This window comes from Uloborus diversus, chromosome 1 (assembly GCF_026930045.1).
Source record: "Uloborus diversus isolate 005 chromosome 1, Udiv.v.3.1, whole genome shotgun sequence".
Taxonomy (NCBI): domain Eukaryota; kingdom Metazoa; phylum Arthropoda; class Arachnida; order Araneae; family Uloboridae; genus Uloborus; species Uloborus diversus.
In genome coordinates, this window is record NC_072731.1 from 154,608,158 (window position 1) to 154,632,283 (window position 24,126).

Genomic DNA, 24,126 nt, shown 5'->3' on the forward strand with positions numbered 1-24,126 from the left:
GACAAATGGGGCATTTATAGTGTTTCCTGCCAGTGCAAATTGGCCTACATTGGGCAGACTCGACGATCCCTCAAATTCCGGATAAAAGAACACGAAAACTACGTCAAAAAACAGGATCTCAAACGCTCCTCTATTGCTCAACATTGTTGGTCTTGTGGCCATAATTTTATTTTTTCTTCCGCCAAAATTATTCTCGAGTGTTCGTCCATTCATGATTTAGATTTTTGGGAGTCATATTACATATGGAAAAATGCTAATTTAATCGTCAATGATTTGTCTAGCACTCCCCCTTTTCCTAATGTTTGGAAGTCTGTTATTTGATTTATTTTTTGTCCGTGACGTTTTCTCCTGAGTGCAACTGTCCTCTGTAGTTCTGACGTAACCTTGACGTCATCGTTTCCAGGTACTGCTCTCATATCTTTTACAACTCGTCTCTCATTCCAATGTTCGCCTCGACTGTGTTTTAGTCGGGTTGAACCTGTCTTCGTTTTTAATTGCACTGATGATGGCACTTGTATTTTAGAGTGCCGAAACAGCTGTTTGCTGGTTTTTTAACCTTTTTTCATTTTGAATTTGTACTTTATATACGTTGTCATATTTTATTCACTATGCAGTACAAAGTTTTCGACTACTTTTTATGTAAGTACTATTTATTCACAATAAGCTTAAAAAACGTTCAACACAAAATATTCTTTCTGCATGCTAGATCGAAGCTCGACTGATGCTCAAAAACTTGTGACAAAATTTCTAGTTATAGTGGGCAGCATCAATCTGTAATGACTGTTAGCTCTCCAGTTATAATACGTTTTGAAAAAAAAAAAAGCTCTGCGTAAACGTGCTCCATGCGTAAACCTGCCCCAGTCTGCCCTATCCGTTTTGGCGAAATAAAGGCTCAGTCTCATTTTTATTGCCTTTGCGTAAATTCCATTACAACGAAGTTTCCTTCACAACGAGCAAAACTTGTGTTACCCTGAAGTTCATTACAACGAGATTTCATTGTGTGTGTGAGGGGGGGGGGGTTCAGTTTGTATTGGAAAAAAATAAACAAACAAATGATACATTCAAGTGTAACATTTTAAAAATCCCTCTTGCTTTTTTTCCCCTTTATGTTCTGTGATGCAAAATCTTAATTAAAAATACAATACGTGAAAATAAGTTTTTAAGTCGCATTGCCGATTTTCAATAATTGAAACATGCTTGTGCACTGTGCAGGCGTTAAAATTATCTGATTTCACTGTTTCATAAGCTCATCGTAAAATAATTCCATCTGTTGTGTAATACTGTGTAGGATGTGATGTATAAAAGCCAGTGAACCACGTAACAAGCTTGTTTGTGCTTTGAGGACAACCATTTCTTCTGTGAAAGAAATAAAAACTTCTGTTGAGGTTGGCTTGCTTAAAAAGTACCTTTTCAATATAATGCATTTTTCTTTTTTATTGATTATTAGTTTTCTTCGCCAAATTATGAAACAAAACCTCATCCAAGTAGGAAAACATGAATTAATTTCCGTTCTGCTAATATAATGTCGGCTGCAGTTATTTCTACCGTACTCTTCAAGCACTGAGAATAAATTGCTTATCGGGTGTGAAATGAAGTTTTATAGTTTTCTTTCAAGGAAATGGTGCAATTACTGTGTAAAGGGCTATTCTTCTGCATTTAAAAGTTTTTTTTTTCTTTCTTTTTCAAGATAGCTGGCACAAAACAATATAAATAGTAGTGAAATAGAAACTACTCTACTTTTGTTAAATCATTTTGTATCACTTATACACCCTACGCACGAAATACGGCATATGAAAGCTCTGATTTCAAAAGTAAAAAATACGTCATGGACAAATTTAAAATTCTTTCCAAAACTGAAATGCTCATAAACACTTCTACGTTCGCGGAATACATTTCCAACTTTTTATGATTCTATAAAAAAAAAAAAAAAAGAAAAAAGAAAGAAAAAAGAGAGACACAATTTTTATTATTCAAATAAAAAATAAATAAATAAATAAATATTTCATGTGAAATAAACTCAAAATCCTTTCATATGATATCAACCAGTTTACAAAAAATATGACTGAAGTAACTACTGATAATAGAATTTTGTTTTCCTGAGTTGTCACATTTATGTTTAAAAATTACCATATTAGCCTATTGTATTTCCTGATAAAATAACTACATTTTCCATAAAATTTGCGCAACTACTTTAATGCATCAAAATCTTTTATTTATATTTTCTTAGATTTTTTAATCTTATTTTTCGTTAAAAACATAAAGTGCTGCTAATGCACCTTGTTTTTAAGCTCTTTTCAGAAAAGCAACTCCATTTCATTTCAGTAGCAAGGACTAACTTTAATGTGTTGTTGAAAGCCTTACAGTGCTGGTAAAAAAAATTGCATCACCCTCGCATTTTCTTAACAATGGGATATGTGAGAAGTTTTGATCGACCGATTAACGATGAATGTATGCGAAATTCTGCAAAACTAATGAGTTAAACATTTAACAGCAGGAATCCCATGATTCTTTACTTTATTTATGGAAATACATGGCCAAAACTGTAACAAGTACAATGTGAAGTGCATCCACGTTGCCAAGTGGACGACGAAAAAGTAAGTAGAGGTTTTAATTGTAACACTCTTTATATTCAAAAATAAACAAAAGTAACATGGAAATGTTTGAACATCATAAAATGTAACCTAATATTTTGTTGGTACGCCTCTAGCTTTAATGACAGCTTGACATCTACGGGGCATTGAACGGATGAGTGATTGAATATATTATTTACTGAGTTCACGGTGCCAGAAACGAATTATTGATTCCCGGAGTTTTGCAAGTGAGGTTGGCTTATGTTTCATCACTTCTTCACCCATTTTATTCCAACAATTTTCGATCGGATTTAGATCGGAGCTGTTTCCGGGCCAAGGCAAACTGCTGACCCCATGCACATTTTTCCATTTCTGAACCTGCGTGTGAGTTTAGAGAAAAAAAATTACTTAACCCCATGTCAATTTAAGTCTAATGGCAGGATAAAGGTTTTTAAATTGTTGCCTACCAGTTTTGCCCTTTGGCACGGAGCAAACTCATCCAGGAAAATGACGTTTGGATCTGAAGTAAAGTGATGCCGGATAGTAGGAAGCAATTTCTCCTCCAAAATGCCAATATACACCTGAGCGTTTTCTGTTCCTTGCACAAAGTGAAGCCCACTAACTCTTTGATCAGAAATACATTCCCAAATCATCTGAGATGCGGGATGATTGACTGTGTGTTGAATGCAGTAAGGATGATGTTCCTCTCCTTTGTGGCATCTAACTGTGTGCTGTCCGTCGGACCCATGCAGATTGAATTTGGACTCGTCCGAAAATACAATTGATTTCCATTGATCGACAGTTCCGATCGGCAGATCCCTTGGTGAGCTCTTGCCCAGTCTAGACGCTGTTTCCTCATTTTTTTATTTTTTATTTTTCGTCAACAATGGCTTCTTTCTTGGTCGACGTGCCACCAAACCCACACCACACAGTCGTTTTCGTACAGTAGACGTGGATGCGTGAACACTCGATTCGTTTTCCCATGCTGCTCTAAAGACTGTGGCAGATAATTGTCTGTTGCGAAGACTGAGTCGTATCAAATACCTGTCCTTCCAGCGCTGCATTGGATATTCGTGGACGACCATCGTGCTCTTTAGCTTATTCAGTAGTATAACAACAGTCGATTGTGAACAATTTTTTCTTTTTGCTAAGGAACGTGACGACAATCCTTCTTTGTCCAATGCAACGGCAACACTCTTCCTTTGTGGTGTCAGTTAAACGTATTTCGACATACTGCAACTCATAAGTCCAGATCGTAAATGAATGCGTCGAAAGTTCAACTGGTTTTTTCATACAGTTAGAAAGATGATGCAATCTTACGCAATAGCTTGCGTCAAGTACCGATGCCAATTCGTGTTATATGATGCAAGAACTGTTAAATATTTCATATTTACTAACAAATGCTAAAAATATTTGGATTTTGCGGGTGATGCATTTTTTTTTTTTTTTACCACCAGAGTCATTCCATTTCAAATCAGGCAGGCAGGTATGAAAAGTGTCATATGACCATCACTGATTTTTTTGAAAAAATTACAGTAGTTACAACTATGAGACATATGAAATATCCCAAAAGGATTTTGCAAGAAAGAAATTTTTTCTTCAGTTACAGCCCGCTAAAATTCTGCACAAAATCGACCATTTTGGAAAAAACCAGCAAAACACTCGATTTGAAATGGACACTATTTCAAAAGTATTTAACCTATTTGAATAATTTTTTTTCTACAAATAAACAAAGGTCTATATATCATCTAGATATAGTTTTCGAAAATTTAGTTAGGTTTTTTGATTTTGAAAAAAAATAATTTTTGTGGCGAAAAAACTGCATTTTTACCGATTTTATTTTTTTTTCTTATGAAAAAAAAAAGTTTTTTTTTCTAAAAGAAGATGGCAGTCTAAAGCCCTTATATGATAGTCTCATAGCATATTTTATTGTAATATTTAGATGCATACACCTTTGGATATCAAACTCAAAATTTTGAAAATTTTCAAAAATTAATAATTTTTGAAGTACAATTACTCAAAAAACCCATTTTTTAAAATTCTAAAAACCGGCTCATTTGACACCCATATTGTGCTTAACAAGCTGATGCCAATCAAATCCAGTATTTTTTCCTGTATAACTTTATATAAATTTTTGAAAATTAATGTTTTGTGTGTGTTTTTCATAAAATCAAAAATTCTAACATTTACTGACTATTTTGTCACTTTACTTTATCAAGTAATCAATTTTCTTTTTTAAAGCATGATATATACTTACACATTTGGTAGAGTTAAATTATATTTAACCTTTATAAATTAAAATTGTGCGAAGAACAGCCTAAATGACCAAATGCATATCATTCTCTTTATTTTATGTTAAATTTTTACGAACTGACCGTGCATCACATTTGTTTTAACACTAATATAATTCTAAGAAGTCTGGTTTTAAAGATGGTTAGATTTAAGTTCTTGAATTTCTTCCATAGATTTTCAGATCGTCAACTTAAAGTTCCAAATTAAAATCAAATTCTTCTGCATATAAATGTGTGTTTGAACCATGAGGGTACCTAAAAATGACGGCTTTGTCCAACAAAGTCTCTGGAAGTTATGTATTGAATCTGGCTCTGCAGGCAACTGCTTTTATTTCGTGTTTGATTGTACGTCCCATGTAAGCATTATTGTTTTGAGCTAACCAGTAATGTTTTGACTGTATTCCTACAATAGATTTTACTTGATCCCATTCCTTTTTTTTATTTGATCTATAAGTTTGAATTGTTTTTTTATCAATTTGCAGAAACGTTAGGTTTTTCACTTGAGAAGAGAGTGCTGCAACAAATGACTTTAAATCTCGAATGGCATTCACCAACTCCTTCTGAAGATTGAATTTTGTAGCATAATGTTTGCATAACCCTCCTATAGCATCACAAGCACTTTTTCCATGACCAGTAGCTGAAAAAATCCACTTTTTTCCTGGTCTTGATTTTTCAATAATTCATGAAATTGATATTTATTTTTTAAAGTGTGATGCAGCCGCGTCTGAAATATATACAACAGATTTTATTATTTCTGATCTGTGTTTCTCGAATATTTTTTGTTTTACCATTTCTATTGCACAAAGCGCATGAGCTGTATCTTGAGTTATATCATCCGAAACTACAATAAAACTTTTAGTCACATCCTGTAAATAAATTACACATGTAAACAATGATATTTGTGTATTTTGCCAATGATAACTTTGGATTTCATCTGGTAATATCACTGACCAATTTTGGGCAAAATCAAAATGCAATACCAGAGTAGAATCGTCTTTTGCAGATGCTTTTATTTCAGCAATTCCTTCTCTTTGGACTTTTCTATGTAGTTATGAGAAATGCCCTTTTTAATCCAATATCTTGCATCTTCAAGGAATTTTTTAACAGATGCAAACTTTTTAATTAGATCTCCACCTTCCCAAATAGCATATACAATCTCTTCTTCTTCATCCAGGTTAAAACTTTCAGCTGTAAGAACGTTTGTCCCCGGACATTCTAAACACTCATCTAGCCCAGAGCTTCGCAACCGGTGTGCCGCGGCACACTGGTGCGCCGCGACAAGGAACCCGGTGTGCCGCGGTATTTTCGTAGTTATACAAAAACAAAGAGCCTTGACGTATTTTATTTTAAAGTTACGACCGAATAGCGTTTGTATCGTTCTGCAACTTCTCAATTTAATCTGTCGATTATGTGCAATAAGACATACCCAACAAGGGGAGAGACGGGGTTTGCTGCCCCACCTCTTTTTTACTTCTTGTGATCCTATTACTTTCAGTTTTTGAAAACGGATTTTAATTTCCACGAAATCAACTAATTATACAGATTTTTTTCTAAATCTTTCGCAAACGGGAGTATTGTCCTCTCCCTCAGGAATTTTAGCCCCAGCTTTAGCATTTGTTTTCCTCTTTTCCAGTTCCGATACTAATTTCCTTTTATCAAATTTCTCAAAGCTCGGTTCTGAGACTTAGTAAAATAGAAATTAAAACCATACACTGTTTCTTCCATCGTGAAACTCTCATGGAAGAACTTACCAGATGAGCTGAAGTCAGTTTTGGCTGAAGTCGTGAAAATCGTGAATTTCATAAAATCAAAGCAGCGTAATTCTCGCCTTTTCTCCGTACTTTGTGAAGAAATTAGGGCAGAACATCTCTCCCTACTTCTTCATATAAAGATTCGCTGGCTTTCGCGTGGTGAGGTACTATCAAGAATTTTTGATTGAAGGACGAGGTACGACAGTTAATTCTCTTCACCTGCGGATGCATCAGCTAAAGACCTTTCTTTGAAGGCGCGAGAAGAATTTATGAACCTCAAGAGCGACCGTACTCTTAAACTTAAGTTGAACAAAGTGCCTCAGGACGAATTTTGGTTGCTGGTTAAAAATGAGTGTATCTCACTATATCTTGTCTTGCTATTGATGTGCTGCTACCATTTTCAACTACATATCATTGCGAACTCAGCCTCTCAGCTTTCGCACTTATAAAAAACAGTAAAAGATCATCTCTAAAGAGCCTGGATCAAGAACTTCGTGTAGCTCTTTCCAGCATAGAGCCGAACATCAAACGTCTTTCAAAAATTAGTGTCAAACGGAAGTTAGGTGCATGGTTTTAATTTCTTGCTTGCTTCTTTCTTGAAACATTATTTGATAAATTGTTTAACTGCAGTGTGCACTTTAAAGACACGTTTGACAGAAATGCTTTAAAACATATGAAGCATAATTTTCTGTAAATAGCTATAGTTTTGTTGTTCATTATCATCCTCAATACATTCTAAATATTTCTGCTTTCTAAATAAATTTAAATATACTACGTTTGTTATAATTGTTTTATTCATATGAAAAACGTCCCCTCCCCCCGTTTTTTTTTTTTTTTTTTTTAACCAGTGAATGATAAAAACATTTCTATATTACCATTTCGAAATTAAGTTCAGTGTGCCCCGTTGATCTAGAAATTTCATAAGTGTGCCGCAAAGTAAAAAAGGTTGAGAAGCACTGATCTAGCCAACAGCTTTCATTGTTTACTTTTTGGCATAGACATTTCATCAACAGATCTTCAGGTGTAATAGGAATAGTTGTTATGCTTTTTAGAGCAACGATTATTCACTTTAAATTGCTGCAGTAAATACAACAACATACAGCATGCACCGGCTGAACGTAACGTAATGAATAAAATTTTGGACGTAATGAATAAAATTTTGAGAGTCCTATTTTCAGAGATGGATGTTTCTTTAATGGAGCGTGTCATAAAACGCTTTACTTTCTTAATTTTCTCACCGTCATCATTTTTAACACAAATTACATCATTCTTATTCGGACTATCTCTGGTGCAGTCTTTCTTATCCTCTAAGTAATATGATAAAGCAATATTCAAAGCTCCGATAGACAAGGTTTGGCCAACATAGGGATCAGGTTTTGCATAAATTCCTTTCGTTTTTTTAATTTTTCTGGATTCATCAATGAGGTATTTTGATACACTCGGTAGTTTTTCTTGTATTTCCTTTTTACTAACATTTTCTGGCAATAAAGTGAGTAATTGAACTTTTTCCTTCTGTTTACAGCTAAGCAGGGCAGTACCCATATTATGAAACCACTCTTCACAATTAAAACACCCATTCTCTTGAAGGGTAGGCTCATGAACAGTATTGACCTCATACACCTTTTTTATTTGGCTTATAGTTGATTGTATGAATGTTTTCTCTAATTTTAGCTTTTTTTTTCTGTACATAAGTTTCCCTTCTCTCTGATCTAATTAGCGAAGGGTGTTTCAGTGGAGACATGTCAGCATTAACAGTTTTAATACTCAAGTTTAAAGCATCTACTACATCCGTTTTTGGAATAAATGAATCATTGCCATCAAAAGATGGAATTTCTTCCTGACGCACCTTTTCAAAGTCCAAAAACTTTTTTTTGTAGAATGTTATGCAGTTAAAGAATAAGCTGTCATCCGTGTTCACAGAAACAGAAGGACTAAAAACTTTTTCAATTTTTTCAGTTAAATCGCCAACAATAAATAATTTAACATATTCTGAGCCGTACAAAACTTTTTTGTGTCTGTTGGCGTAGTCCGCACATTTTTTCCTCGTTTTACTATACGAGGCAGACATGAATAAGCCTTATAAAAGCCAGAGACTTGTTAAAAACAATATTTAGAATCTACTTTAAATGTATGAACAAAATAACTTACTATTTGAAACTATAAATACAGATAAAAGATACCAAAACTTGTTTGCTGTTTAACTCTTTGATTGACACTATAGAACTATTTATAAGCAATAAAAACAATTTTTTTTTTTTTTTGCCAGTTTCAAAAATAAGGTATGAAAATTAATTTCCCATCAGACGATTTTAAAATAAATTGTTACAAGCAGGTAACTTGAAAGTAAATGCTTTCAATTGAGAAAGATACATACATATGTATTATTTTGTGAGCACAATTTTTCTTGGGATAGGGGTGCAAGTGGGAGCTTAAAAATTACTATTTAAAGAGAACTATTGACAGCAAAAAAATTAAATAAAAATATGGTGTAATAACCACATAAATATTGAACTTGTGCAACTTGTAAACAATTTAAAATCGACTATTTCATGAGCTTATTGCAAAATAAATTGTTTGAAGAACGTTTTTCACATTACGCTTTAGTAAATGGTATAAAATTCATTTATATTTTAGTCATTATCATTGCAGTACTTTGCTATTTTAATTAGTTGTTGTCGACAATTAAACTTTGAATTACTAAAGATATCAGAAAAAATAATTTTTATCATGTACATCATGATCATAAGATCACCTATAAAAAATCATATAAAGTTATACGGGAAAAAATACCGGATTTGATTGGCATCAGCTTGTTAAGCACAATATGGGCGTCAAATGAGCCGGTTTTCAGAATTTAAAAAAATGGGTTTTTTGAGTAATTGCACTTCAAAAATCGTTAATTTTTTAATTTTTCAAAATTTTGAGTTCGATATATAGGGGTAAGAATCTAAATATTACAATAAAATATGCTATGAAACTATCATATAAGAGCTTTACTGCCATCTTCTTTTAGAAAAAAAAAACTTTTTTTTTATAAGAAAAAAAATCATAAAATCGGTAAAAATGCAGTTTTTTCGCCACAAAAATTATTTTTTTTCAAAATCATAAAACCTAACTAAATTTTCGAAAACTATATCTAGATGATATATAGACCTTTGTTTATTTGTAGAAAAAAAATTATTCAAATAGGGTAAATACTTTTGAAATAGTGTCCATTTCAAATGAAGTGTTTTGCTGGTTTTTTCCAAAATGGCCGATTTTCTGCAGAATTTTATTAGGCTGTAACTAGAGAAAAAAAAATTTTCTTGCAAAATCCTTTTGGGATATTTCATATGCTCATTAGTTGTAACTACTGTAATTTTTTCAAAAAGATCGGCGATGGTCATGTGACAGGCCCTGCCTGATCTGAAATGGAATGGCTCCACTTTAATATGATTAAACTACAGTCGTTGTTTCTTGTGCTGAGAGTCATATTAAATCCCCTACTTGCAACGCGTACGTTTTAATTGTGTTTACTGCTGTGTGTGCAGTCCACATAAAACAGCAAGTAACAGGCAGTGAAAGTCATATACAATCAAATTCGCTAAAAACGATCCCTGATATAATGAGAACCTGGATTTAGCGAGGAAAGCAGAATAACTTGGTTCGTATAACGTTAAATTTATGGGACCATAACTCGCTTTTAACGAGCAAACCCCGCTTTAAGCGAGCAATATTTTTGTGATTCATAAAATTTCTCTTGACTTCCAGCTCAGCTTATCCTTTTTTGGTAAATTTTCTTTAACATTCCAAAGTCAACCAAAGTTAGTGATAAATCATATATCCTGAGAACAAGCGATGACAGCCCTTTTTTTAGTTTGTGAGTAAAGAAACATTTAAAAATTATGTATATAGTGCACATGTGCATTCCAATGTGTAAATGTGTCCAATGTGTAACACAAGGACATAAGAAAAAGCACTCGGTTATAACAAGCAAATACCGTGGCCCCTTTGCGCTCATTATAAGCAAGTTCAACTGTATAAAAAACAAAATTAGAGATGCATCGATGCTCATGTTATCCTTTTTTAGCTGCATATTTAATGTAGCAAAACAGCAGTTAATGTTAAGTAGTAATAAATTTTCTTTATATATCTATTACTAGTTAACATTATGAGTTTTTTTCCGGCTACTGTGTAATATTTAAATGAGTTTGTAATGATAAAGCTATAATGTAATGCGCCATAAGATTCAAGAAAAACTGAAAAGCAGCAAAATTTAAATTTAAAATCCTCCGTGAATTCCTCTTACATTAAAATTACTTTGAATGCGACACAATTAATAAGTAACAATGGGAGTTAATTTTGAACGGTGGTACTATATTGTAACTTTCGCTCAATGTATTAAAGATTTAATTTGTTTACCAATTATCGAACATTTAAATTTGTTTACTATTCGGTTGCCGAATGTTGACGTATTCGGCTGAATAGAATTTTCGTTTTGTCTGCCGAATATGCAGTGTGCGGAATATCCACCAAATACTCGGTACATCTGTAGACAAAATACGATAATTTTGCCAAACACCATCAAAACAGTTTCACGCAATTTAGCGATATATTAAAAACTATTTGGTTCCGCCCCAAAACCCACCTGAATACTGAATTTATCTTAGTTTCCAGTAGATTTTGACTGGGGGACCATCTATCATTTTGTACGCTCTGTCTATGAGTAAGGAAAATTTTGTTATTTCATAACTTTATATCTATAGATTCATGTTAAGTTCTGGGCAGTAATGTGTTACTACCACAAAATAAAAATTTGGTTATTTTGTTGTTTTACAATTTTAGCATTTAAACAAGTCTTTGGAAATAAAAAAAAATTAGATGGTATTTTTATAAATGCCAATGAAGATCAAAAATAACCTGTACCTTCCTATTTTTAAACTAATAGCGTATAAAACTCAAAACGAAGACAAAATTATCGCCAGCAAAAACTAAAACTGCTGCACAATTTTTATTCTCTATTCTATCGCCTATTTACGATACTATTATCTATTGCCTATTTACGCCAGTTAGAAGATTCATCTGTATCTTGTGTGCTGGACGAAAGATGAGAATGATATTTTCTGCATTTAGTGTTGCAAACCTTAACATTAACTTGTATAATATCGCCGAAAAACATATTCTAAGTTATAACTTATCATTTTTCAAATGGAAAACTTCTTCTTTTTGTTAATAAGTAAGTACAAAAGGTTATATTTTATTTTATTCTTTAAACTTTTTTTTTTTTTTTTGTTTCATTGTTTTTTTTTTTTTTTTTTTGTTTCATTGTTACTTTTTTTTTTTTGGACAGTCGATAAAAAGTCTTCTTTTGAGTGTCCATTTGGGCCATTCGACTCAGTAAAGAGTTGAATGGTTACTCGTATCAACGTTTCAGCTAAGCTCTATTACAGATTTCTTCAATCTCTTTTACGTTTTTAACATCACTTTAAGGGGCAGAGGGATTTTTTCCTTTTTCTAAAAACTCCACTCCCTATAATTTTTCAGTAAATTACGTGCTTTTAAGTTACGGCATCCCAAAATCGTTTCTTTTGACGTTAAGTCACCATTTACTAATACCATTCGAAGATGCACGTTTTTAAAATGAATTTTGACTAACTTAAAAATAGGATAAAGGAAACATGATGAAAACGATAACAACGGGTGAGTTGTTCAACTGTAGAAAGAGAGAAAGACCCAGAAAAAGATGAACTGATAGTGTCGAAAAGGATCTGAAGCAAATGAAGATCAAGAATCGGAAAATACTGGCTTCGCAGCGGGATAATTGAAGATCTGTTGTCGTAGGCCGAACCTCTTAAGAAGACGAAGAACTTAAAAATGCTTATAATTAACTAGATAATTAACTATATAAATTAACTAGAAAAAGAGTTTTTCTAGTTAATTTAGTCACTTCAAGCTTCGACACGGGAGGAAAAACTTTGAATGAATATTTTTACGAGTTTCCCAATGATTCCAAATTCTAAACGATAATGTTATTCTTTAGCAAAGAACGAGTTTTTATACCGTTTTTGCATTTGAAAATAAAATTTTAAAAAGAACAAATTCGAATTTTTTTCAAAACGGCTTCGAGGTGCATCACGACCTAACCCAAAATACCTGTAACCAAAATTTCGTTCTTATGGAACATTTTATCTGATCTAGAAAGCGACTGACCCACAAACACACACCGAAATTTTGTTTTATATGTATGAAAAGGAGCGATAAGATCAGAACGTAGTTACCAAATTTGGCACATTGTCATTGCTGTCATCTTATTGCCTTGCCACTATTTATCTAATACCGGCTTAAGAATCATCCTTACATATCGTGAAAGAACGCTTTTGAACTTTTAAGTAAAAATAAGACTTAAAATATGGAAACATTTACGTGACCAGAAAAGTTGACTGGAAAAGAATAAAAACAAAAATACTGTTCAAAACATAATAACTCCGTGATTTGCGCTAAAATACTCACTGACGTTAGAACGAAAGACTCGAATTCTTTGAGCTGAGAGTGAAATCCATAATTAGGGTTGGCAATGTTCCTGGCTCCTCGCACTACTTTCAAAGCATCTTTCAGCGTTAAACTGGTCACAGACATAATGTAGGCAGCTGTGATTGTAGCACTCCTTGAAACTCCGGCTAAACTAAATTGTGAAGAAACAGGGGGGGGGATATATAAAATAAATTCAAATCTATTTATTTAAAATTTGTAACAATTAAACAGAAAATATAATACGATCTTGTAGTTATGACTATCATTCAATACAATAATATTGCCAAAAAGTTAGTTTTAAATGACTTACAAAGGTCGGCATGGTAATGAAAATTCATTTGGGGAAGAATGATGGTTTTATTAGGGACTCCGTGTAATTGTAGCTCCCCTTTAGAGTGCTTGCCCCTCAATGTAATAGCATCGAATTTCCAATTAATCTTTAGAAAAAAGCCTTTAAACTTTTCTAACTCAGCTTAAAAAAAGCCTTAAAACTTTCTAACTCAGCTTATATTCTAATTAATTCATGATTATCAGAGAAATAGCTTGTAACCGGGAACGTACTTTGCATATTAGGGTGGACAGAAAAATGGATATTCTCTATAAGCGACTTCTAATAGCAAAAAGAAGTTGCGTATTGGCATCATAAATAAGGGGAAAATAATTTTAAAAAATAATTTTTATGCCTTTGGATCACACAACAACTTCAAAAGGTTTGGAAAAAGGTAAAAGAAAAAAAGTCACATTTCAAAAATTTTTAAATAAAATACAAATGTTTTAATGTTTTTCTCTTATGGTATTCAAATGCTAACTTTTAATGCACTTTTCACGCATTTTAAAAATTATCTACATTTCTTTACAGCTTTTAGATCTCGTAGAAACTAAAGTTTCATGAAATGAAGCAAAATTAGACTTGTTTTTTCACGTTGTGGTATTTCCTCTCTTATAGTTCTCCAAATACGCATTGTGCAACTCTTTTCTGATAAAGAAATTATATTTTATTACATTGAGGACCCAGAACTCATCACTAGAAGGCGGCGACACTTCGTGTTCCATTCCACCCTTTCCATCCACCAAAAACAGAAATTCAGTTATTTACAGTATTTGCATATTTACGATTCTTTTACATTTAAAATTGCTGTTTGGTTTTAAACAAGCTTCTATACTTGTTTGACTGTTACTACTTGTTTAATGTCATATAATTACTGAAAGTCCACGGGGAAGAATGATCCTAGTCCACCATGCTCAAATTTTCCGTGCTTGAAATCTCGAATCGTTTCCAAGTTAGCCTCATTCTTCCCTGTTAAAACTCACTCACTATGATGATTCTTGCCTGAATTTTTTTTGTCTTGAATAGGGGGACCCGGGGTAAAATGGGTAGCCGGGGTAAAATGGGTATAGTTGCATTTTTCTTGATTTTATTCTACTGGACAACATTTTTTGAAAATAAAAAAATATGATGAAAATGTTTACATATCAGGCAACATTTTCACTTGAGGAAAAATAATCTAGCAACTCATTTACCAGGCTTAGCAACAGTTTTATTTTTCAGAACACAAAACAATGCGTTAATAGTGAGTGATAAACTTCTTCCTAGAAAAATTTACAGGAAGAGTTTCGGAAGTTTTTTATTTGAATTTGATAGAAAAAGAATTTTTCTAACAGAAAACTCAAAAAAAGAGTAAATTTTAATATTTACAAATATTTTATAGTACTTTTAGTTGCACGGGGTAAAATGGGTATAGCAAACATTTTCGAGTTAAACATATAGAATGCATGAAGATTAAAAAACTTAAATTATATTTGCAAGACAAATGTTAGATATTATTAATCTTTTAAACTAAAAGTATGTTTTTAAAAAGTTTTATAAATAATTAATCTGCATTTATTTGTTTTATTTTAATTACTATAACTTATGCCAATTAGTACTGAAAGATATTATATTTTTCAAATATTATCGATATAATAATTCATGATTACTGCAGGTTAGTAATTTACTGTAAGTTTATTATGTATATGGTTCATTGCTATACATTATAAAACATAGTAAGTATTGATAGCTAATATGCTGTCTTTTAAATTGCCTTTTGAAACCACCAATCCCATGCTTCAGAACATAGTCTAAGTACAACCTCACATACAATCACAACAGAATCCTTATGCCTCACAGCAAAGTTGTACCGAATAACTAAATCCTCCAGCTATACCTCTTGGTTCACAGCCATTTTTTAACACTGGTAAGGAAATGAAAAATTTCCAAAAAAAAAAATAAGAGTAAACAAAGGTGGGAGATGTTGTAATTACAGAGCAGGTGGCTGCAAGATTGTACACAAACAGGCAAAAGACAAACAAAAGCAGAAAAAATAAATAAATACACATAAAATAAAGATATTTAAAAAAACATAAACAGTATTTGATAAAATAACTAATGAAGTAGAAGTGAAAACTAGTAGTTCTCCTAGTTGTTAATCCCAGCAATTGACGACAGGGCCGTTGTTAAATTTGTGGAATTTATAGGTTTAATCACTGAAATGTCAGTTGAAGGTAAATATACTGAGAAGTTTGCTACAAAATCATCTGCCAAATTATCCTATGTGCTCCCCAAGAAAGATGACATTGATGTTGTGCAGGCATCACAAAGCTGTAAAAATACTACCTCAGCCAAACCGCAATGCCGATGCGCCTTTTGTTCATAAATTTGGTTCTGTAAATATTTTTTGTGGTTGTTTTGGATTAAAGTTTTTATCCTCCAATGAAATTATACTCAAATTTAAAAAAAAAATCTCCATTAGTTACAGTGTATTTCAACTTTAAACAGCATATACCCATTTTACCCCGGTGTATACCCATTTTACCCCGAAGCACGGGGTAAAATGGGTATACACAGGGTAAAATAGGTATACCCATTTACACTAAATTTAAAATAAAAAGTTAACACAAACTATGTCCAAATTAGACCTAAGATACACAATGTACAGAATATTGAACAAAAACACAATTATATTTCATGATATTTCTGCTATGGGTCACTGAAATCAAAAATGCTGTTTTTTATACCCATTTTACCCCGGGTGACCCTACTGTCTGTAATAATCTACGTGTTCCCATAGGTTAATCAGAGTTTTTTTAGAAAAATGGACTTTGATCGTTCTTCCCCGTAGCCTTTCAAATGTAAATATAGTGTGAATATGTTCATACTGTAAATAGCTATCCTTCTTGACTGGGTAGATGGGAAGAACAGGGAGGAACACGAAGTGCAACTACCTCTTTGTAATGGGTTCCAGGTTGTGAAAATAATAAAATGTAATGTATTGCCAGTAAAGATCTGCATAATGCACATTTATTGCGAGAAATGTAAAAGTTGATAATAAAAGAAGAAATACTGTATTGTGCAAAACAAAAGTTTAAAAAAATTTAATTTCGATAAATTTCATCAACATTTACGACTTTTGTGCTATCTAAAAACTGTAAAGGAATGCAAATAATTTGAAAGATATATGGAAAGAGTGCAAAAAAGGAAGCATTTCAATGCATCATAACAACAATGTAAAATATTTGTAGTTCATTATTTGAAATGTGCCTCTTTTTTTTTTTTTTCAATTTTTTCAAATTTTGAAGCTTATACGAGACAAGGCACGAATATTTATTTTTTAATTATTTTTTCCCCTTTTTTAGGGTGCGAACCACATTTTTTTTTTTTTTTTTTTTTGCTATCAGAAGCCGTTAATCAAGAATATTCATTCTTCGTCCCGCCCTACTGGGTATCGCGTCGACATTCAGGGTTTGAAGACTCCTTCTCGACATGCTACTTTTTTTAAAATCATGTGATTAATTATTTTTTACATTAATTACTTACTTTTTTTCAGAAAAAAGCTCATCAAATATCAAGTGATAATTTAAATATAGATATATAATTTAAATATAGGCGGGATTACTTTTTATGATACAAAGTAAGTAATAACTATGAGAAAAGTATTTTAAACAGACATGATAATAATTAAAATGTTTAAATTGTTAGTACTTGTACGCACCTTAATTTTGCATGTATGGTAAAGATATGTGGATGATGGATATTAAATGCTTCTGAAACATTTCAAACTTTACAAACAATCAAAATTGCTTTTTCTTTAAAACAACTAGAAAATCGCACGTCACGACGTGACATCCATCGTGACGAGTGAAAATTGCTTCTACATTTGAACAAAGCAATTGTCTGTTTAGTGATAGTTTAGTAGTTGAAATTTTAACTCTAACCCCAGTGGATTAACCCTAAACTCCGGTAGATAGCGTTCTGACCACTTTTTCGTTTCTTCATTTTCCTAAAATGAGTCTTAAACAGTTAAGATACCGGTTCCAGTTCAGCCTCGTCAAAATAAAGCTTTCCCCTGCATGTCAAAGATTACCAGAAAATATCATCAAATTATCATGTCGTGGAGCGGGTTTCATTTTTGATGACTTCAGGAGCATTACTCGATCATTCGCTATTATATATATATATATATATATATATATATATATATATATATATATATATATATATATATATATATATATGTATATGTATATGTATGAGGATAAGCGTTTTCTTTTTAAAACTTGTTAAGAAAAAACCCTTTGCATAATTCATTTATTATGAAGGAATTAATAGGACAACGAAACAACAATAACAAACAGCATTGCATTTTAAAAAATAAGCTTTTCAACAGAGCCTTCGGATTAGCTCATAAAACATAGTGATGTTTGTGTTCCGTACAACAACATTGCGATAACATAGTGATCATTTAACACTTTGTGTAGAAAAAAACATTGAACATTTAAACTTCATTTAAAAAGTTTTATTAATGGATGAAGACGATTTTTTTTTCCGTTTCACAAATTCTCACTGGATGGTCGAAAAAATAGAATTTTAACTTAACAGCATTTCATTTACAGAAAAAAAGAGGGGTGGACTGAGAACTATCAACCATTTTACAACCACAAGTACTTCTTCCGAGTATCAACCACTATGATTTTATGACAAAAACGAATCAAATACGTTTTCGTTTCGAGAACATGCATAAAAGTTACTGAGAGTGATGCACAAACTTGATGATTCTAAAACTCGGCGAAATAAGGTAACGCTCAAGAAATGCAAAACATAGTTGCTCGAGTAATACTGAATGCATCTTGGTATTGGTGCGGTAATAGCTGTCATAAAACCTCTGTATGAGATGTGATGAAACCCCATAAAAATCTCCCGCCTTGATATTACTTTTAGTGATAAAACTATTTCTTCTAAGGGATATTTTCCGACTAATTGATTCATATTAAATATTAAAGCGTTCTCGGTTTTATGGCAAAAACAAGTTCAAAAAGTATTACTCATCAAACATTGTAGTAAATTGAAAACGAAAAGAAAAAAAAAGAAAGAATTCCCTTTTAGCCTATTTTTCAGAAGTTTAAAAAAAAAAAATTAATAAGTATTTAACGAGTAAATTTTGCCTCTTTTTTTTCTATAAGGTCAGATATTGTTAATACTATCCATTTTGCTGTCCTATATAAGACTCTTAGGAGTCATTCGTGTTTTAAAAATATTTTTACCGAATTTAACTACGTTGATAGTTTTTGTCTTTTTAAATTTTACAATTTTTTTTTAGCATTCATTGCAGCGATTTAGTTATTTTAAACAAGTCCTTTCATAATCTTAAGTACAGGTGCCTTAATATTTTGAACGCATAATTTTTTTAAATTGTTATTTGGCTGTTTTGTTTTTAATTATTATTTGTTTGTCTGCCTCTGCAATTGAATTTTTTCTGTGGTGTTCAATACTTTCAAAAAATAATTAATTAATAAGTAAGCAAAAGTATAGCTCGTAAAAATATTGCTAAAACCAAAAATTATGTTAAAAAGTTGAATTTAGTATTGAAAATAATCTAGGTAGACCTCTGAACTTGGAAAAAGTATATCTGTTTGCCAATTGAACGTGCGTGCTAGGGTTATATTTTGGTTGTACACATCAAAGTGCTTTTGGCCACAACTCGTTGGCGAGGGCAACGACCTGATGTGGCGATTAAGAGTCATTTTTTTAAAAGCTGGACACTTTTAATAGTTAATGTCTTCAATTTTCGTAAACAATTTCAGGGTGTGTTAGTGGTACTATGATAAGAAAAAGTGAAGTTTCTTTTTTTTTTTTTAACTGATTTGTTTGTCCTTGAGTAGGGGGTCAAAGCTTAATGTCGTAAAAAAAAGAGCTAAATATATGATTGCTTTGCTTCAAAAGCAATGAGTGAACCAAGCCAATTCTTTTAAATGTGGATACTACTTGATACTAGGTACATGCTAGCATAAATATTTTAGTGGCTCACTCATGACTTTGAGGGCAAAGGTCAATTAAAACTGCCTCTTTTTTTGCCTTGTTTAGGCCTGGATATCTGCTAAATCCGTGAGTAACCCTCAGAAATAATAATACGATTAACTACTCACTATAGTATAGTACTAAGAAAAATATAAAATAGCTTTCATTTCTCTTGGCTTTAGTAGTTAAACGGTCTCAAAGTCGATGATTTTTTTAAAACTGGCCAAGTTTGTGACGGGTCAACAACTTTGGCACACAACTGTAATTATAGTCCAAGTGGTGTAGTTTAAGATCCAGGTTAGAAACCCATGGCAACTGATCAACTTTTTTAATTACGCGGTCTCAAAGTTGATAATTTGAAGCAAAAAGAATCAAAGTTTTAGTTAAATTACTCTAAAACGTCTGAGTCAATAACTTTGAACAAGAACTGTAATTATACTCTACGTGGGTTGTTTGAGAATCATGTCAGAAAACCATGATATCTAATCATCTTACTTAACTAAACGGTCTCAAAATATTTTAGAGATCCTAGATCCACAGGATTCGGATCTCCGAAGCTGAAAATTTGCCTAGGTTAGCTTCAAAGACATTTCTGTTCTGTACCTCTATAAAATTTCACCTCATTCGGTGATGATCGAGTGGGGACAGTTTGAAAAATCCGGTCAGTTGATGTGGCTGCACGAAAGAATATATTTGAAAGAAAATAGTTTTTAACCGATGCCATTTTTCCTCATTTAGTTGAAGAATTTAAACATTCTAAAGCTGTTATTCTAAAAAAAGGATCAATAACAATTTCACAAACTGGGTAACACGACCATTAACAAAATAAATAAATTCATTAAAGGCACTTTATTTTCAGCAGTAAAAATAATCTATTTAAGAGAACAAACTGTCTGAAGCCATTAACATAGTCGATACAACTAAACTTTTAATTTTACTTTTAAAGAGTTAATTACTCAAAGAAAAAGCATTTACTTCCTTCCAACGACTATAAATCTTAACAGTGAACAATGACGGAAATTTCATCGATTTGTGTTCTGTCATTATTGAATATCGTGCCTCGCTGTTTCTTACGAAGTTCGGAACAAAACAAATTGCAAAAAAAAACTCTGCGTGCTCACGTGACTTGCCGAAACTTTCCAGGAGTAACGATTCCTTTCTCTTTTTCAAATTTAGTTATTTTTATGACTAGGATGCTTCAGGTCTTCGAATGAGTTCTCATTTTACGAAATATTGATTTATTTTCCCTTCAGAATCCCCAACAAATGGAAGTCATAAGCATGATGGAGAAAGGGGAAAGAGTTGTAACTTCCGAAACATTTTGAACTGAACTTTTTTAGTTAGTTTTGATGCGGTTCAGATGTATCCTTCGGGTAATCATATGATTCGTGTTTCAAAAGTTTTCTTTCCGAACATTAACAAGAAGTTCGTGAAAACTAACTTTCATGTCAAAATTAAATTATTAGCTGAAATGAAAATGGTATTTGTTGTTCCAAACTCATTGGTCTTTAATTTTCCGTCACTTCTAACCTGAGAAACTCGCAATTCCAATAAAATGCAGGAAGCGCTGCAATCTCTAATGGCGGCTGAAAGAGATAAAACGAATTCCGACCCACTTACGTCGAATGTGGCCTGTCCAATGAGACATCTGCCTGATCGGTGCAAAATTGAATTTTTTTACCTCTTTGATTAATTTCGTAAATCACCGCAAGGTGGAGTATTAATGCTCTAGAACTGCAGTTAGTTGAGTTCGGGTAAGTGCGTAACCTAATTTTCAAAGATGAGTTTCTGAAGGATGGTGCTCTGTCAAAAAATCTTGTACGCTTACATAATTTGTAAGGTTCATTTTCAGGTTCTTTCTTAAGGTTTTCAAGCAAATATTATAGCAAATAAACCACAAGCAAAAGCTTTAAGGTCTATTTTAAGACACTTCTTCTAGGGGTCGCACTTTCCCCACTTGGCGGGGTAAGTGCGACCCTTGGCCATTTTCATCACGTATTTATATTTACATTGAATTGAGCATGAATATTACACTGTATTAATGAATTTTAAAGTATATTTTCCGTTAGAAACCTATATGTATAGTTTTTGTATATAATTATGATTTTTAGTATTAACTTGATCTCTCTTATACATATCTTGATTGGCTCAATCTACAGAGGACATGGTCCAAATCTCCTTTCTTGATTTTCTAAATATCTAACTTCGTCATATTTTCTGATTTCTTCAGCCAGTAAAGCTTCATCGTTGATTGCTTTTAAATCCATTTAAATTCATTGCTATACTCTCTGTATTCTTTCTACCAATTGAAGAATAGCAGTAACTCTACCAAACGAAGATATCCAACCTTACCTCTGAGCATCCTATAATATGAACACCTCAGTATCATGAATGCTATTTTTAATCCCGTTCAATTATTACCTCTATTTATACTGAACAAGTTCACAATCGGTATTCAGGAATTCCTATGAATCAAATTGGAAAGCCTGAAACACATTCACAATTTTATCACAGTGATCAAAGGGCATTAAGGGGAAGAAGAAAAATACTTTTCCTGCATATAAATGCGTCACAAAAATTATTCATCTGAGCAATATGAGCCTAATTTTTCTGCCACTGAACTATATTCCAAGAATATAGCGTTTGTATTAAGTAGTGTTCAAGACCTTTAAAGTACGATTGTCTTCAAGCAATATTCGGCTGAGTATCACCCAGAAACATTTTTGATTAACAAATCGGATGACGGCACGTACTTTACTTGGAATACACAATGCAAAAACAGATTAAAAATTACTTTTTTTTCCAGGTATTGTATCGAAAGTTTTATTGTAATATTTTATTGTTGAATCTCATGTAATTTTTTTTAATTAAAAGAAAAATGTAAGAGTTTAGGTCCTACTAAGTTGAATTAGACATAGCACTAGCCACTAATCTAAATTTCAGCACCTTTATCTCAGTAACTGGTGTAGCTCACTAAGCAAAGTACTGAACATAGTCCTTTAACGCAATAGAATATATATACATGCATTATCAAGTCTCCCTCTGTAATGAACAACCCTTTAATCTGAACACTTTTGTTCGATCTCATGAGTGTTCAGATTAGAGAGAGTCCTCTGTATACATAAGAATGTATAGATGCCCGAAATATCCATTTTGACGATCCCCGAGTTAATTACAACGCGTTTTCTCGTTACGTCCGTATGTACGTATGTATCTCACATAACTCAAAAATGGTATGCCGTAGAAAGTTGAAATTTGGTAAGTAGACTTCTAGTGGGGTCTAGATGTGCATCTCCCCTTTGGTTGCATTTGGATGTTTCAAAAGGGGTCTTTTACACCTTTTTGGGCAGAAATCATTGTTAATTTCGATGCCAACTCAAGTGGTGTTATAATTTGGCGGACACTTGACAATGTATCGCCAGGCTTTTAGTCGCCAAGTTTTTTCGCCAACTTAGGGACAAATTTGGCGATTTTTCTTTTTTTTAATTTGGTTATAATTCGGCCACTATTGGCGATATTTAGAGAGTTAACCATTGATTCACGTTAAAATTGCCAAAAATGGGGGGGGGGGAATCTAAAATTTTTTTTTGCTTCGTTTCGCAACATACTAGAAGTGAAAATATTAAGTATTTCCTTGTTTACTCCAAGGCACTATTATTATTAAATAAGCGTAAAAGGAAGTCACGTGAGGCACACTTCAGCTCGTTTAAATAATTTTTATAACCTTTGAGTTTAATTATTTTAGACTCTTTAAATCCTTCAATAGATTATAATATTTTTTTTTTTTTTTTTTTTTTTCGATTGCGAGATAGTTGTAAAAATCCGCACAATGATAGACACATCAACTACTGTGTATTGTCAGATTTTCTTAGGTGCTACTTACTATGTTTTCCCTTTCGGGGATTTGAGCATAGCGCTGCTCCGCTTTAATATAATCAAAATAAAGGAGTAGAGGAAAAGGTGTAAATATGGGCACTTCTTCATAGCGTCTATGGGAGGTATTGAAGACCATAGCGAGGATTGTAGATCGTGCCATTTACTAATACAAGATAGATGAGAGCAGTTGGAAAAATTCTTTCAATTAGTGTGGATGAGTGACCGCCGCACTCAGCCGTGCGGGGGGCCCGCTACGCGGACCCCCCGGGCGGTGGAACCTAAGGCCTACGGCTAAGAGGTGGGGTGCGTGCGGAGAAAAGTAGTGTGGATGAGTGTGAGTTATATAATATTTTTTTTCTTCGGTTATAAATAAATTTTATGCCTTTTTGCACAGTTTTATTCTGTTTTTGAACTATTTTTGGTAACTTTTGAGAAGAGGGCCAATATTTAGACCCTATTTTTTCTGGTGCTTTTTTAAAAGCTTATTGTAAAACTATGTTTTTGAAAAGAAATCATTTATATTAATCATTGTTTCGCCTTCCCGCATTTAGGATACTTGTTTTAGTTGTTAATGAAAGACAAAAATCTAGAATGTTTCGAATAGAAAGTATATTTAAATCAAAAACAAAAGAGGATGCCCATATTTACACCTTTTCCTCTAATAGTGGATTTTATTTATTTATTTTTGTCAGAATTGATTGAAATAAATTCGTTTAGAATCGCATAGAACGAAGTAGAAGAAGGTTACTAATACTTCATAATTTTCATTAACCTTTTGTTATGAGAAAGTAAGAAAC

The 24,126-nt window shown here is 32.5% G+C and overlaps 1 protein-coding gene across 1 annotated transcript in view; it reads right to left on the bottom strand.

Moving 5' to 3' along the window:
- Window positions 1–24,126, bottom strand: part of LOC129233031 (dual specificity protein phosphatase 22-like) — a 103,742-nt gene that overhangs the window by 20,926 nt on the left and 58,690 nt on the right. Inside the window, exon 4 of the mRNA XM_054867116.1 lies at window positions 13,102–13,273. Within this exon, the coding sequence (XP_054723091.1) occupies window positions 13,102–13,273 (172 nt within the window). The remainder of the gene's footprint in view (window positions 1–13,101; window positions 13,274–24,126) is intronic.